This window comes from Mizuhopecten yessoensis, unplaced genomic scaffold (assembly GCF_002113885.1).
Source record: "Mizuhopecten yessoensis strain PY_sf001 unplaced genomic scaffold, ASM211388v2 scaffold716253, whole genome shotgun sequence".
Classification (NCBI taxonomy): Eukaryota; Metazoa; Mollusca; class Bivalvia; order Pectinida; family Pectinidae; genus Mizuhopecten; species Mizuhopecten yessoensis.
The window spans coordinates 420,988-438,702 of NW_018480024.1; the positions used below are offsets into that span (position 1 = coordinate 420,988).

At 35.9% G+C, this 17,715-nt stretch overlaps 1 protein-coding gene across 1 annotated transcript; it reads right to left on the reverse strand.

The window, feature by feature from the left end:
- Positions 1 to 730: 730 nt before the first annotated feature.
- LOC110442362 lies at positions 731 to 15,275 on the reverse strand. The gene is made up of 13 exons (XM_021485927.1): positions 15,184 to 15,275; positions 13,669 to 13,765; positions 12,711 to 12,915; positions 11,492 to 11,585; positions 10,867 to 11,040; positions 9,841 to 9,934; positions 9,104 to 9,184; positions 5,958 to 7,737; positions 4,757 to 4,919; positions 3,991 to 4,068; positions 3,444 to 3,584; positions 2,440 to 2,527; positions 731 to 2,108 (listed from the first exon to the last, which is right to left on the reverse strand). Exons 2-13 carry the CDS (start codon positions 13,736 to 13,738, stop codon positions 2,026 to 2,028), a joined length of 3,051 nt encoding a protein of 1,016 aa, XP_021341602.1. The 5' UTR covers positions 13,739 to 13,765; positions 15,184 to 15,275; the 3' UTR covers positions 731 to 2,025.
- Positions 15,276 to 17,715: the final 2,440 nt, after the last annotated feature.

Here is a 17,715-nt window from a genome sequence, read left to right on the forward strand (position 1 = left end):
ACTTCCAACTGCATTAATGTGATGTCACAAGAGAAAAAACTTGCAGTCAAAATGGCAACATTTAGATTTCAAGTCAGCCTGATTAAACACTGTTTGCACAAACATTTCCCCAAAATCTTGGTTAATATATAATGAACAGAATTTTACATTTGTTTTCATTTCATATGAAATTTATGAAACATGTCAGAAATTTTCATTTTTTAAATCAAACTCTGGCAAAATCTTCTACAAGTTTGATTGTAGCATCACGATAGAAATAACTATGTAAGTAACATCCTGTGATTAAAAACAGATATCAATTTTGGATTAGATACAAGTAATGCCATTTTCTTATATCTGGAATGTGTTCATGTGATTTCTAAATTCATATTATTTGTACCATTATACATATACTACATACAAGGAAATGTTTGCCGCAGTTTAACTTTTGCCTTTATTTTTTTTGCCCCTCCCCAATGAGGGCAAATTTATCATGACAGTAAATATTAGTACACATAACACCATACAATATATAGTAAGTACATGTGAAGAGCGAAAATAACATTAGGAGGACATGGATTTTATTGGAAAAGGGTGAATATTTGACTGGGGGAAAGTTTTCTCGTAAACAGTATTTAGAGAAACTTCAACAATACAGTAACTACACTAATATTGGTATGTTTAAAGAACACAAAGCAGTCTTTTAGACCTTTTGTGAGTGTGTAACAAAATGAAGCACAAAAAAGCTAGATCTTTTATATTGCATTCTTTAATTAGATCACAGCATGTTATTGTAGACAGAAAATGGCCATGTTTTATTTCATCACACAGAGTTGTAAATTCAGTGTATAAGTCAGTCCAACTGAAAAAAGAACAGATTGGTAAATCAGAATATCAATCATGTATAAATATTTTGAAATTCATTTAAATGCTCCTTGGAAGGAAAACAAGTTGATGTAAATACAATGTATCAGTGCTTTAGGATAATGTTACCAATTGATAATCACAAATGACGCAGTTTTTAAGATACGTACCAAGATCTTACACCATTATGATCATAATTTTTTGTTAACATGTAATAAAATGACTGAACAATATACAATCAGTATGTTGAAGGACACATTTGAATTGTACGTAGATTAGATTCTAACTCTCATCCCTAATGACAGACTGTAAGGTTACTATTAGGCCATGCATTCTCTCTTTGTGTAACAGAACAAGTGTTCTTTTAAATGATGGTTCTGTAATTGTACTTATCATCATGAACCTAGTCCAAAAAATGTGTATTTTGATTATTTGGGAAATTGCTTATTTAAATTTTCTTTCACTGATCACAAGAATGGACAGTTAAGAGTCTCTTTTACACTAGAAGAATAAGGATGGTACTTCATATCTTTCATACACAGAAATATTGCCAAAAATCAGCAGGAACCGTCAAGAAAAATATACCATGTCCACTTCAATGACACTACATAAATTACCTTAGAATACCGGTAAATCTTAAAAGATGAATTCAACTCACTCTTAATCAAAATCCGATATTCCGAGTCTATAAATGATTCTCCCATAAGACTTGAATTCATTATGATAGTAAGGGTTTTAACACAATTATATTTATAATGGAATAAATAAGGACTATTGAAAGCTTGAGGTATATAATGTTTAAGTATAGAGTATGAAGGATTTGTTCACAATACAACACATTGTGTCTGGTCACTATCAACCTCTCTTTATTAAAACAATCTCATTCCTCTGTTGTAGACCAGAATTATCTGTACTGCCCTGACATGATAACTAGATATAACTAGGTACACGTGTCTCCATTGGCTTGCTGTCACATTTTAGTCAGCATTGAAATATGTTTCCATTAGCTCCACTGAAACTCTTGACTTGATGTTACACTTTGGTATGTCTTAAATGGTTTCACTAAAACTCAGGACTACTTTCGTGTTTGGTCAGCCTTGAGGTAAGTCTCTATTAGCTTGACTAAAGCTCCGGACTAATTTCACATTTGGTCAGCCTTGTGGTAAGTCTCTATTAGCTTGACTAAAACTCCGGACTGCTTTCACGTTTGGGTCGGCCTTGAAGATATGTCTCCATGGGCTCTAATCTCTGGTGTATAATACAATCTGAAATGCAAAACAATTCATCAATGGAAACATGACAGTGTAGTTTGTATGTACTGGACACATTTTGTCATAACACTTTGTTACACTAATCAAATGCTCATTATTTGCCATGAACTTCCTTGTTTTCCCCCCAAATAATGATGTTTTACATTCAAAACTATGAGACCATAATGAAAGGTAACACCTTTTTGCAATGTAGTGTTCATCATTTCAATTTACAAGGTCCATCTTCAATAATGCAAATGACCACTGCACACATTTCTATGTAGAAGCCAAAGAGGTGACACATGCACCTTACACCTAGAAAGACGACAGTCACACTTATGCTTACCTAGAATCCAGAGGGGTGACACACTGGTCCGGTCAGGGTAGAAGTCATTGCCTACAATCACCTGGGCCTTCGAGGTGGACATTGTTACCTGTAGTACAGAAATAAAATCATCACTGTCTAATGGGTATTAATTTTATTTTTCTTCTGGGTCTTTGCCAGTGGTGATCTTACCAATATTTTCTACAGGTTGTTACAAGAAGGCTTTTTGTGGTATAAGTATCTTAAATGATAACAGATGGATCATCTGTGACACTGCCACTGGCTATTATAATGGCATTTGCTATATCACCACAATTACAAACAATGTCTGTTCAGGATGGAGTTTTCTCAAACAGACTTTTACATCAGCTAATAATTTTAGCTTAAATAGAATGCAATAATTATTGAATGAATTAAGATATGTCAGAATGATAAAATAATAGTTCTGTTTTGCAGCTACTTTGCCAAATATTTTCCAGGGTTGAAATCAAGGTGCATTACTTTGGGTATAAAATATAAACTTTATTTAGTTTACAACAATTATGAAACAAGTTATTTCAGCTAATATTTATCACTTTTGTTTGCCCGGATGTAAGCACACGGGGGTCTTAATGTGGGAGGAAACCAGAGTACTTGGAGAAAACCCACGTGATTTGGCAGGTAATCCTATACTTTTTCACATCCGATCGGGGATTCAAATCCCAGCCGCCTTGGTGAAAGGCAAGTACACTATCCACTGCGCCACCCGACCACCCAATATTACTTGTACCATTATATCTTTAAACCTAGCAATTATTGTGGCAAAGTAGCTGCAAAATATAACATTATTATATAAAAGCTAAAAACTAAATTCAGGATGGACACCTTAGATTAACAGATACACATTAAAATTACTTACCTTCAGTTATTGATGAAGTGAAAATTGAGAAAACCTCATTCAACTATCATTATTTTATTAATACTCACTACAATAACATTACGTATTAACCCTTATCCTTACCAAGTACTAGATTAATTTGACTTACCTGACCACCGCAAAGTTTGATGAGAGCAGCCAGATGGGACCTGGGGGGTGAAGTTTTCTGTGACACATACATGATGCCAACACCAGAGAACATAGTCGACTTGTAGTTCTCCTTCAGACTTTCCTTCTCTAACCGGGCTGTCTACAGAACAATAGGAAAAAAAATTAAAATCAAGGGCCTGTAGAACAATAGAACAACAGTGTAATACAGGGTGCCTACAGCATAATACAGCAACAAGGACTGACTGACCTATATTAACCCTTTCACCTCTATGTAACTTTAGTAAACTCTACCATGCTTTGATCTGGATGAGTCCATTATGGTCCACAGTGGGAAAAGGATTAAGACATCACACGAAAAGCATTTTTAAACTTCCCATTTCGTTAGCTGCGGGAATCGTAGCTTCTAGGCCCGATTTTTTTTATTTTTTATTTTTTTATTATTAGACCAGAAGCTACGATTGATCTCGCAGCCACTTATTTTGTGTACACACTGATATAAACTTTCATAACAGAAAGATTACTTTGTTGAGTAGCATTTGCCTTACCTTGACAGACGGAAACCAGTCGGTCACCTCATACGCCTCCTCTGGTAGCCATCGGCCAGCATCCAGGGAATCGTAAACCTTCAAACAAAATATCAATGGTAAAGCCATGTCCTTTCCTTCTGTCTTCATGACAATAAATCATTAATAGTTATAGAAAGTACAAAAGTAACAATAGCATGTACATGTTGCTTGTCAAATAAGTCTGAATTAATATTACAAAGTGTAATACTGAAACCAAGATATTTTTATCTTGACTGCTTAAACCCTCAAATTAAAATCACGATATATATCTCATGACGTTTAAGTTATTTCTATTATGACCTATCAAGTTGTGAACATATATTGTGTTTAGTAAACTGTTTTTTTATGTATGTGGGCCACTTTGTGGTATTTGTAACAACTCTGAGTAACAAGTCTTGATGCTGATTAACAAGTGCCAGTATGGTAAGGCGACGACACGTGATAAATCAACAAATACCTTCTGGTATCAAATATGTGTATCATCAGTAAGTCCCATTCTGGCAATATGTACTTAATTTTGTCCCAATCTTGCACTGCTTACCCTTACACGTGAAAACAAAACTGTAATGAAGAAATTGCTATTTTAAAAACTTACCTGTTTTAATTTCTATCTGTTCAAACATTATTACAATAATGCAAAGAATACAACAAAACATTTTTTTTCAACACACTACAGTCATAACATCTATTTTTTGGTGAATAGCTACCGGGTATATATAGGTGCACAATATTTTTAGCTTAATACCCATTTTTGGTGAACGATCCAGGAACCTCTAGAAACAGCATACAACAGGTTAAGGGTGCGACGGGGACCACCGCATATTAAATGAGTCGTGGTGTCAGAAACATTGTCCGAAATTACAAAATGGCCAATCTTTTTCACAATGGAGATGACTGTGTCCTGTTCGCTGGAACATACATAGGGAAACCAGACAGTCAGATCTATCTAAATATGACAGTAACATGCAATTAACATCAAGATAAATAGACAAAAATGCAATCATTCTTGTTTTAAACCATTCTATTATTCATAAGTTTGATACCACAACTTTGACCAAAGCATTACATACTTTCCTTAACTTTAGTCAGATGTATACAACTGTACATACTACAGAAACAACTTTTAATTTCAAAAAACTTATCAACTTTTAATATATTCTCAGGTATCAATAGACTAATAAAATCTTTTACCTGTAACTGAGCGAGATCGGGTCATCTCAGTCGAGGCTTAAGATTCTGTAACAAAATCCGAACCGAGGCGTAAGCCGAGGTTGGGATGTTACAGAATCTTAGCCCAAGACTGAGATAACCTGATCTCGCTCAGTTACAGGTAATTGATGTAACCCCCCCNAAAGAACTATTCAATTTTTCAGAAAACTACAAGTACTCTACATTGCGCCTCAAATGATTATGACCTCTTCACTACTAAAGCTACATTTGAATGCTTCCGCGTAAAAAATGTAGTCCGTCCTTACAAAGATTACAACGTATTTCACAGTGCAGATTATATTTTATCTACAACATCAAATGTCTAGCAACATAAAAACTATACATACAGCGGCAAAACAGAACATTTATAAAGCAAAAATCTAGCATGGGGTGTGACGTGGGATATTTCTGTCAGAGGTGCGAGAAATAAAGATTCGATTGTTTTTTTTACGTGTATCTGATTGTTTTCAAAATAAAATAAAATACTGTATATCAGGAAATGTTCACTCTGTCAAACTTTTCGCTATTTGCCCAGTGTTAGCTTCACCTTCCACATTCAATTACTATTTATGTTATGTTGTTTACTTATACTGTATTCCCTGTGTTGATAAATTCACCCTCATTAGGGAGTGTGAAAAAGGCTAAAATTGAACTGCAGCGAATTCCCAGTATACGATATTTAGTGGAGGGAAAATTAAAACATGTTGGATTTACTTCTACTTGTTACAAACACTTACTGCGAGTGTAAACTTGTCATGACGACTGAGGGTCTGTGTGGACTGCGCCTGAAGGCGAACCCTACACTCCCTTGAAATGTGGCCATGGAATGTTCTGCTCCATCGCCGTCACTGCTGGATTTATCACTGTCACCAAACTTCTGCTGGCGTTGACCAACTGATGACTCGGAGAATGCCTTCTTCCTAGGCTTGCCACAGGACTTTGGTATTTTCTTGCTGAAGTTGAATTCATCGATACTGGGTCTTGGTGCAAAACCCAAGAAGGAGGAGGGCATGGTGTCATCACCGAACACGGTGGACATGGACATACCGTGGTGACCAGTTGTGTGTACGGTCGACTCCGACTGTGTACCGGATACACTCAGAGTACTGTCATTCACTAAAATATCCTTCATTATATTTTTTATTGGAGCAATTTGACTGTCTGTCTTATCACTGTCATCACTAGAGGAAAACATCTGATCTGCCTGTGGTCGCTTGGGATCAGATCTGCTGCCCTTTCTGGACTTTTTAAGAGATACTTTTTCATCTTCATCTGTGGTTACTTTCCTCTTCCGTCCCTTACTCGCTACACTTCCTGACCCTGTAGAGCAATTGTCTAGAAGAGTTGGTCGTACTTTGTCGGAGCTCATTGTTGGCTCAATCAGAAATGAGCTGGGCATATTATCTTGCGGCATCAACATCTTCCCTTTTTTGTTTGGCATTCTCTTTCTCTGTGGCTGCAGTTTGGTTGTAGTGCTGTCATCGACTGTTAAAGGAGGGTCAACATTGCCTGTAGTCTCGTCAGAGGAGCCTTCCTCTACACTTGAGGTACTGATTTTTTGACAATGGTCACTCAGACTAGAATTATTATCACAGTTACTAAAAGTTTTCATGTGGGGCGAGACTGTGTCAATCTCAGAAACATTAGAGTATCGCTGCTCACTTTCTCCAGGTTGCCTGTCCTGGTCAATGACACTGGCTGGCAGGGCAGTAAACGTTACAGACTTTCTGTGCCCTCTTCCTGAGGAGGATTCACATGCCTTACTTTCACTTGTGACAACCTGTCCAGGTGGGTCTGATACCCGACTTCTACGCCTACTTGCCCCACCCTTTACATTAGTCATGCCCCCTTTGACAGAGGTGGGGTCTGATGTTCTACCCCTACCTCTACTGGTACCCCCTCCTCTACTGGCTACACTTACTCTTACAGAAGATGATGGGTCTGATTCCCTACCTCTACTAGCAATATCCTCACCAACAGGTTGTGTAGTATTACTCTTACTTGTCACTGATTTCCTACGGCCTTTGGCTGTTGTCTTGCTATTTACAAAAACAGGTTCTTCTAATAGCTTTTCCGGGGAAGTCTTTTTCACCTTTACTGTACAATTAGATACCATTCCACCAGAACTGGTAGGTTCTATATCTACCCTGTTTGTCTGTATGACATCGGAGCTGTGTGTATCACTACAGTTTGTGGGCATGTCTCTGGATTCTTCTGTAACCAATGCTTTACTGTTCAAGATGACAGATGTTACAGCAAGCGACTTCCGACGACTAGAAGATCTAGTGGGCAACTCCACATCCTCATTTCCTGAAAACTTAACTGATGACATTGATTTACGACGATTACTTGTCCTCTTAGATGTGTCTGACTTGGAGGTCTCCAGGGCTGCCAAAGCACATGGTGATTGTGCACTGCTGTCATCATCAGCTGCTACTGCTTTGTCTGTAGATTTTACCCTGTTTAACACTGCCAGTGGGTCCTCTTCCTCTACCTCCATATTAACTCCACTGTTGTCTGAATGAGAAACTTAATATTAGACGATATAACATTTATAATCGGATTAGTTACATACATACATACATACATAGTCACTTTTGTATGATTTTTTACTCTTTATTCTTTAATTTCCTTCCTGTTTTTATTTTTTCAGAGTCCGTCAGTATGACATGCAGTTAAACTTTACTCATCGCGACTCAAGCAGTTAACTCTGGAAACTGCTTACAAAGTGTTAACTCTTAAACGCCTGTCGTCCTTCTTGGTCTCCTAATCAGACCCAAAATTTGTTATGCATAACTAAGGAACTTGGGGAACCTTCATGTGAAATCTGTAAAGATCTTTGAAGCACTTTCTTAGAAATAGAGCTAACAAACTTTAATTGTCAAATTCAAAGATGGCCACCTGTTAGCAATCTTGGTTTTCAGACCCAAAATTCTCTGTGCTTAACTAGGGATCACCGGGAACCTTCACATGAAATTTGAGAAACATCCCTCTAGTACTCTCAGAGAAATAGGACTAACAAGGCAGAGGTTTGCAAGTCAATCCAAAGTCCCCCATTGGTAATGATTTCTATATTTAACAAACAGTACACTTATGTCAGGAAGCATAGGTCACAGTGAGAATATAGCGACCTACTTCTTGCATTCCGCCATCCAAACATGTCCTTCTACACCAAATCTGGTTACTCTAGCTGAAATAGTATAGAAGATATGCCCCGGACAAACTTTTTCAAAAGTTAAGGTCAAAGCATAGGTCACAGAGAGGTCATAGTGACCTTCATCTTGCACTCCATAATCCCAAGATGTTCTTGTTCACCAAATCGGGCTACTCCAGATGAAATAGTATAGAAGATATGTCCCAGACAAACTTCTTGGACGGACGGACGGACGGACGGACGGACGGACGGACGGACGAACAGAAAGACGGACAGAGTGCAAACCTATAGTTCCCCCCCGCCCTCCCTGGAACCGGTGGGGGACTAAAAAGAATTGTTCAAGGACAGACAGAACGGCAGACGGACCACAGACAAGGGGCGATTTGAACAGCCAACCATCTCATGATGGTAGGCTAAACAAAGTCACCATATATTTTCTCCAGGAACCAACATGTTCAGATAAATGAGGTGCAATTGTAGTCACATACTTGTTAAGAGTATCAGAATGATCTATACAGGTCAGGGGCACATCAATAACTAACCAGTTACACAGTAATTTACAGATGACATACATACAATGTAGAAACCATTTTTTTACCATTATATTTCAGTCAGTCCCGCTTCTGACCAAATTTTCCATATTATGGTAAATTGTTTAAAGTTTTACATACCCCGTCACGGTCAACAACAGACAAACTATATAATGTATAGGCTTAAAACATCTCTTACTGAACAACTTCCTGATCAGTGGCTCATTTCCAGTCATGTGATCTGCTTCTGCATTGAGGGGTAAATCAGACAGGCTGGTACCTGTAAACAGAGATACATTCATCACTGGTCACAACAAGTTTAATAAATTAAGCACTTTAAACATCTCATTAAATTCATTATTTTAAAATGCAATGACATCATCTATTTTTACTCTTGACAGATTACATGTTAGAAAATCAGGTAAAAATTGAAATTTCGTTTGAATTTCGATTGTTACTGAAAAAGGTTTCCTGAATTAATATACATGTATATAATGAATACATGTATATAATGAAAGCACAAGATATCCAATTTAATTTTGAACAGAAACAAAAACAGGATTTGGACAAGTCTTTCTCAAAAAATACAAAAACAAATACATAACCAATTGTAGTGCCTCTATTCAAATTACATGATAATTATTTCAATCAAATGAAGTACCCTGTTCAAATATATGTTATATAATCAATTGTGCAGTAATACTGTGGATATTATCTAATAACATCCATTAAAACTTTCTTTAGTATGAAAACCCTTTTAGTAATTGCAGATCCTTGACAAGACATTATCTCATGCACAGTAAGATCTTCATAACAGAGTATGTCCTAAAACAAACACTTTTTGTTTTTTAGATAAATGACATCTAAGGCATACAGCATAAAATGTCCTTGATTCCCTATTAAATTCAGCAGTTTATACATATTAGAAATACCAACCACTATTCCTCCTGAGCTGTAGATCCCTCATTCTGGCCCTCATACTGGGAGGTGTGTCTGGAATGGTCAATCTTAGAGGGGTGGGGATCTCCTCCTATATAATAGATCACCATACTGTTATAGCCAGCCTTACAGGGTCAGAATGTCTTACTTTATGTATTTATAAAGGTCATTAAGATGTTATAGCCAGACTTACAGGGTCAAAACTTCTTCCTCCATGTATTTATAACAACAGTAGAAGTCAGCCTTACGGGGTCAGAATTTCTTACATTATGTATTTATAACAGTAGGTCATGATGTTATAGTCAGCCTTACAGGGTCAACACTTCTTCCTTTATGTATTTATAAAGGGCATTAAGATGTTATAGCCAGCCTTACAGAGTCAAAACTTCTTCCTTCATGTATTTATAAAGGTCATTAAGATGTTATAGCCAGCCTTACAGGGTCAAAACTTCTTCCTCCATGTATTTATAACAACAGTAGGTCATTAAGATGTTATAGTCAGCCTTACAGGGTCAAAACTTCTTCCTTTATGTATTTATAAAGGTCATTAAGATGTTATAGTCAGCCTTACAGGGTCAAAACTTCTTCCTNTGTAATATTCGGCCTTCGTGGGTGGGAATCTCTCAAATAACCAGAGAAGATTGTTATGATGTAAAAGTCATTCTAACAGGGATGAAAAATCCTCTTTTATATGTATTTATAACACAAGTAGATCATCATGATGTAACAATTTGTCTTACAGGGTTGGGAATCTCCTATGTGTAACAACAGTAGTCAATGTACAAAATACTCCCTTAACAGTGAAGTGGTATTAATCTCTTTTGTCAATACACATGTATCCTTCTTCAATATATATATAAATAGATATATGCAAAATTGTGCTGTGCTTTTAAGTTTATGAATGTAATCTGAAAAACTGGTTTATAGAATGTGTAGTATTTAAAAATTAAATATACTGATGCCAAATATTGTGCTCTGGTATCAATTTCTGGTAACGCTTGAAGACGTTCCAAGGTTACTCACAGGTGATCGTGGCTGTGTCTCCATTACAAGGATTCCCCCCAGGCTAGGGGAGTTAAAGGGCGTGGACTCTTTACAAGACTTCAGAAGTTCCACCTTACGTTTCCGCTTCGTACAGCGCTCTGCACTGTTGGCTACATCCTCATCAAAATCTCGTGGCTGCATCGACTTCATTTTCTGTCAAAAAACAACACACATTGAAGCATGTGACATCTTGCAATCATAAACAAATTATTGCTCATCTTTCATTGATATGCAAGCATTATAATTTGTAAATATAAAATACTTAACAGTGGTTTGTCTGACCATTAATGATCTCAACAGGAAGGAAGCTGTTGTTCCAAGCTAAACTCCTAAACTTGTTATAAAACGACAAACCAGCTAGATAATTTGTTACTATATCATACTTTTGTACAGAGTTATGTAACTTGTGTCTGTGAAGTAGATAAGCAAGTCATGCTTTTATAGATAGATGTAACAAAATAGGATATAACAGCAAAATTCCCCTACAGGTATTTGTGAAAATACTTTTCTTATTGCATCATAACCCCACGATTGTAAACAGAAGTCAGGAATATAATAACAAAATGTTAAGTGTTTGATATATTAGCAGGTAATAGCTACATACTTTTAGTTTTGTGAGGAGTATGGGTGTGGATGTGTCATCAGGAAGCATAGCAGGATACAGTCTCTCGGACACATGTTCCTGATTCTGTTTACAACTACAAGTACAAACGGGATCAAAACAGTTCAAAATCAATTTGGCAACAACACATGACACTTTTTACCAGCAGAAGTTTACCTTATATGTAGTCAATCGATAGATTATATCAAGACTTGTGTCAAGGACAATTTGTGAAGGACCTCTTCAAGGGGCTGGTCGGGGAAAAAATTACAAAATAAATGGGTCTAAATGCGTTCTCTGGCCTTCCAAAAGTTATACCACGGCAATATGATGGTCGAGTTCTGCTTGCAATGTCCAGTTTTGACCACTGAAATATCGGGGAAGCCCCGCGTAAATTTAGCGCACATCTATTTATATATGTCACGTGGTTGTTTCGAAAGTGAGGCAGTGAAGATAACAACAATAGCACGCCGTCATGTGCCATGTTGGACTCAACTAGCGGACAAGACAGCAATACTATATATAAATAATTGTTTTCAAAGGTTATGTATGATGCAAGTGTAGTATTCCTACCTATATGTTGTTGTTATATATAATGGTATTGATGCCTCGTGCCTGTCATGACTTTTGCATGCATCTTTTTCTTTCGCCGCAATGTTTACATTTGGCCTTGTTGATGATGCGTGTGCGGTAAAATTACATCACTGATCTTGGTCAATTGAGAGTTTTAGACTGTCAGGTGACGATTTAGGATTTCTTTAATATAATTATAGATTTTACTCATAGGGAGTGAATTTCAGCAAAATTAGTATCGTTATATTTCATAAGGTATTTTAAACATAAGGTATTTTAAACATGCGTTTGCCATTTTAGCAAATATGACATTTTTTCCCCGACCAGCCCCTTTAACAATATCTTGAAATGAATTCACTAATGTATATATGCATTGTTTATCTTAGGTCCAACATGATTCTGAACCCTTTTAAAAATACTACTTGTTTTTTTAATTAATTATTTTTGACAGACAAGAAATTTTCATATGTAGTCTGTTGGTTACTTCTAGTCTATTTTTTTTAATATAATTTGAGTGACAGATACTTGTCCACCAGTACTTGTAAAAAAAATAAACATACCATTTATGTTTTGAAAGTAGCTACCTAATTCATGTACTCTTTATTACTTAAAATAACACATGTCATATTAATTAAAGGTTCATTTTTACCTGTCAACCCAGAGGACAGACACAAGGAAAACGCCTTTTTTCTGAGCTTTGGTCCTCGTCCTTTTACAGCCTTCCTTATACACAACATGGGTGACATCTTCAGTGAAAGTCTTCTTGATCTTGGCACCAAGATTCTCCAGCTCCTTACAAATGGCTTTGGTTCTATTGTCGTTAGTGGACCGCACTTCTACATAAGCTACAACCTCTGTAATAAGTCATAATGCATTTAGTTAACCTTCGTTTTACAATTCCCTTAGGCCAAAAAAAAAAGTATGTCTGTTTAGGGTTCCCGACCGACCCTAGCTTTTTACCCCTGACCCAAAACATTTTGATGGAAAAAACCTGCTGATTTTTGAATTTAAGAAGGTTTCTCGCCTTTCAAAATGGCTTCCAGCTCTGTGTTGGCGCTAAATGTCAGCATATGGAGCACAATTTGCCTCCAAATGAACCTTGTTTATGTAATTCTTTGTTTTACATACAATAGTAGGGTCATAATCACATGACCACACGGTACACAAAAATATACAAAAAAATATAAAAAAAAATCGACCTACCTACCCTAGTTTTTTTGCCAATGCACCCTAAACAGACTAAAAAAAATTGGCCTTATGTAGAATATTTATTTAATTTTTCTTAATTTAACTTCTTATCATTACCAGGTAGTAGTATCTGTACATTATTGACACTTTACAGTTATATTGAAGGGAGATAACCATGCACAATTAATGGACTGCATTTTTTCTCTAAACTATATATACCAAATTATTTTTGTTAGCAAGATTATATTGGTTCAATCACAATTCTGTAAAAAACAATTGACATATGTATATCTTTAAGACAATTCACATAATGGACAGCTAGATATTTTTCTAACCAATTATCATCATAAAACAGAAATTATAACATTATGCTTTTGGATGGCAGTTGTGTAACTTGGTTTGTATATATATGTTTCTACCTTTAAGAACTCTGTCATCAACAGCCTGTGTATTAGGTAAGTCATCGACATCCTCTTCATAGTCCGCCATGGTAAACTACGATCTCATGAAAGTCCTCTAACAAAATGGAAAATATCAATATTATTGCATGATTTAAATCTTAAGATTTTCTTACAAATCTATAATACTACATACTCTCATTGTGATAAACCTTCAAGCAGTGAAAATAGAATGGTCAACATTTAATTAGATCCAACAAAGTTCTACCTACCTGGTAAGTGATATTATCAATATATGATCAATAAACATGTATTTACTGTAGTCCATATAGCATATGTATTTTAGCTCATTCATACAGGTTTATCTTTTACAACATTGAGTAGCTTCAAGCTTGGTCTTTTTCTGTATGCTATATGCTTTATTCTTTTTTTTTTTGCTTTGAGCTAAGAGTATTTGTAAGGCGTCACTGCAGAAACAAAATTCATTTTAATCCTTTACTCAATTCATGAGCTATAGAAATGTACATGTATAAGCTATATACCGCCAATTGACACTATATTCTGATCTTATTGATTTGCATGTTACTTTGTTTCGAACTCCTGTACTTGATGCACCTAGCTGTTCAAGTTGTAATGAAACTGTTTTCTCAACTAATGCATTTAAGTTTATTGACATCTTTAATTTCTTGTATCAAACAGTAGTTTAGTATCATTCTATGGTTACTTTTTTTCTTCTTCTTCTTTTAGTAAGAGAAGAATCTCCAAGAATAGAGCGATTACTAAATGACCGATTGACTAATCTGTTCAAAATTGTCTTTGAAATGAGAGGATTGTTAAGATCTTCAACCCGATATAAGATGTTGCATTTTAGTTCCAGCGCATGTATGCATTGCTCAGAGTTCAGTGGATATTTCATCTAGCCTGAGTTTCCTCTGGCCCCGACACCAGACTTAGACATTTTGACAGATCGACGTCTAAGTCAAGTGTCAGGGGCAGAGGAAACTTGGGCTAGTTTCAAACTTGTTTCAGGTTATCAGGTCCAGAACACTCTGCTGATTGATCTGTAAAGACCTATAATAGCTTAATGACTTATCCGAAAAAGGTCGTTTTTAAAAGAAGATTTTATCATTAGGTAGATAACAAAAAACATTAAATATATATATGTATTCTTTTTAAAAGATAATGATGTGAAAAAATCGAAAATTTAACATTTATGAAAAATGAAAATAAACATCTAAATGTATGCTTTTTGTTGTCAACATTACTATTTTATGCGACTTTCCTTTAATTTAATGTAAATTGAAACCTGAGAAATAGCTCAATACATCTATAAGTTATAGGTGAATATAGCTATAGGTCTTTGATTTATAGCTATACTGTACAGTACAGTAATGTATAGCTCAATCGGCAGACAATGTACAGTACTGGACCTGGTTATAGACGGTCAAACAAATTCACAGGCCACATTTCAACAACTCAAGTTCACAAAGTCTGATACATCTCTATTATAAGCAATAAGTTCATTGATACACTTACATTAACTTCTTGCACTTGTTATATGTTAAGTTAAGGGCATTGAGATTTCCAATTCTAACGTTCCTAACGATTTACCCCATCATTCGAAAATGGCGCTGTATGCTCAAAAAACTACCTCTGTGCCGAAGAGTTCTATAGAGAGGTTCTTCCCTCCCTTAGAAAAGTCTATCTTCGACCCCTTTAATTTGGTTTAGTTTAAACAGAGACGTATATACTACATATATATGGCTTGATATGTCTCTGTTTTAAACACAATTAATTAATTAACAACTAATTAAAAGAAATTACCAAGAGATTGATTTAAGATGTACGTGTATCAGGAGAGGAATAATGCACGGCCAGACCGGGGTTCGAACCCGGGACCCTCTGAACTCTAGACGGGTGATCCACCAATTGAGCTTGCCTATCTAGTCGCCGACGATCGACTCAATCCAGTTCCGCTACTTACGTTTACGGAGCTGTTCAACTCGTCTTTCGTCTGTCTGTTGCTTTTTCTTTCTCAAGAAGTGCTGAGTAGATCTTTATCTTATTATCCTCCTTGGTTGTATCTTCCCTCATTTTGAGACAGGTCGAAAGAACAAGATGACCACCAGGCAGACATCTTAGAATTTGATTGTTAAAAATTACTATACCTATTTCTCAAGATGTAATGGACAGATCACCAACAACTTTCAAGTATAGTTTCCCCCTTGTCTCCAGTTGGAGGTAAACATGTAGTTTCGTTTTGAAACTAGCAGAGAAGAGCTAAAACAACTTGGTGGCTGCAAGCGACCAAAATTTGACAGGTAGCGGTTAAATTGAAGGTTTTTTTTATCGATATTTCTAAAGCAGTTATGAAAATATCTGTCTTTAATTTCAGCCAGGCAACCTTCTCGGGTTTTAATAATTGAAGTCCTCGGGTTTTAATAATTCAAATTTGTACGTTATTTCTCAAAAAGTGCTTGACAGATAATTTTGAATTTTATATGCATACTTTCCTTGGTTCTTAGTTGTATCTCATATTGACACTAATCAGAAGGACAAAATGGCCCCTCGACAGCCATATTCGACTGATTTTTGTAGTTTAAGCTATATTTTTTAGTCGTTAATTTATCCTCAAGAAGTACCGGAACGATCTTTTTAACATTTCATAATTATGAATAGGTCTTAATGGTGCATACTGCATTTTGAAACTAATCGTACGAAAGAGCAAGATGGCCACCAGGCAGTCATCATTGATTTTGCCACAATTTAAGATTGTAATTATTTCTCAAGACGAACTGGACAGATCTTTATCACACTCCATCTGTAGGTTTCTCTAAGTCCCAATTGGTGCATGTTTCATTTTGAGGCAGATCGGAAGAACAAGATGACCAGAAGTTTGTAAATACTTAAATTTACGGTCTTAGCACCAGATTGTCCTTGCAGTGAGGTATAAAGGATTTCCATCCAGATACATTTTGTGAGTTACGGTATTGTGATAAGTTTCGGTCCTGGAGAGATGTTGTGATGACAACAGTTCTTGTGAGGATTATACGTAGATCTCTGTCTTAAAATTAGATACGGTAATAGTCTACCAGTGTAACGGTGAAAACGGAACCCGTGGAAAATTGAAACGGGATCAGTTTTCAGTGATGAAAATGGAGCCGAGGAGCCGTTGAAAAAGAAACCAAATTCGAATCTATTTTTACATAGCAATTGAAAATGATCGCTGCAGAAATATGAATCATGCAGAGGTATACATTACGAACAATTGATATTGAGTTTAAATATTCACCTAGTTGAACGTAATGAGGTCATTCTGACTTATTGCTCAAAATTTGACCTCCACAAAAAATATTAAAATTCATAAGCCCACTGCCGGTGACCTTATTTTGAAAGTTTGACCTACGTTATTTAAGTCTGTCACCGAGTTCAGCAATTTTCATAGAACTGGTGTTGTCCAAATTAGGTCGCTGTGACATTTTTTTTCGAAATCTTATATATCGTCTAGTCATATGTTTCCGCGCGTTATACATTTCCGCGCAGCCATTTTATCAAGCTATTATCGTAACTACCTGACCTGCTGGACACAACACAGGAATATGTTAGACGTTTAGCCATCGTATGTAAACTGACACAAAAAATACTGGAAGTTCGTCCGGAAAGCATAAGAATTAATCACTGATTAAAAAACACGCATAAATATGCAGTTTTACTTAATGCACTTTTTATCTTGCTCAAAATGAACCCATACCTGAAAAAAACAGTGATATATTTCATTCGTGAACCGGTCTTTTTTGTAGTCTGACAAACGTACGAAAATGTCTTATATAAATGAGGGCACATCTCCTCGCCGATTTTTTTCCACTTCTGAAGAGCGAAGCATGCATTCTTATATCGATAAACACTGTTTGCAATGAAAAATGCAATGAACTTCCAAATTTCATCAATTTTAAACAGAATAAAATGATAAATAACTTACCATCAATCAAAACCGATTTAGGACTGCAGAAAAAAATAATAACAGATTATATTAGAACAATTAATTTATACAATCACATTAACTCGTTC

Coding starts and splice junctions, on each gene's coding strand:
- LOC110442362 (XM_021485927.1), bottom strand. CDS start 13,738: ATGGCGGACTATGAAGAGGATGTCGATGACTTACCTAATACACAGGCT. Junction 11,586..12,710: donor TCTGTCCTCTGGGTTGACAG/GTAAAAATGAAC, acceptor TTGTACTTGTAG/TTGTAAACAGAATCAGGAAC. Junction 11,041..11,491: donor TACTCCTCACAAAACTAAAA/GTATGTAGCTAT, acceptor GTTTTTTGACAG/AAAATGAAGTCGATGCAGCC.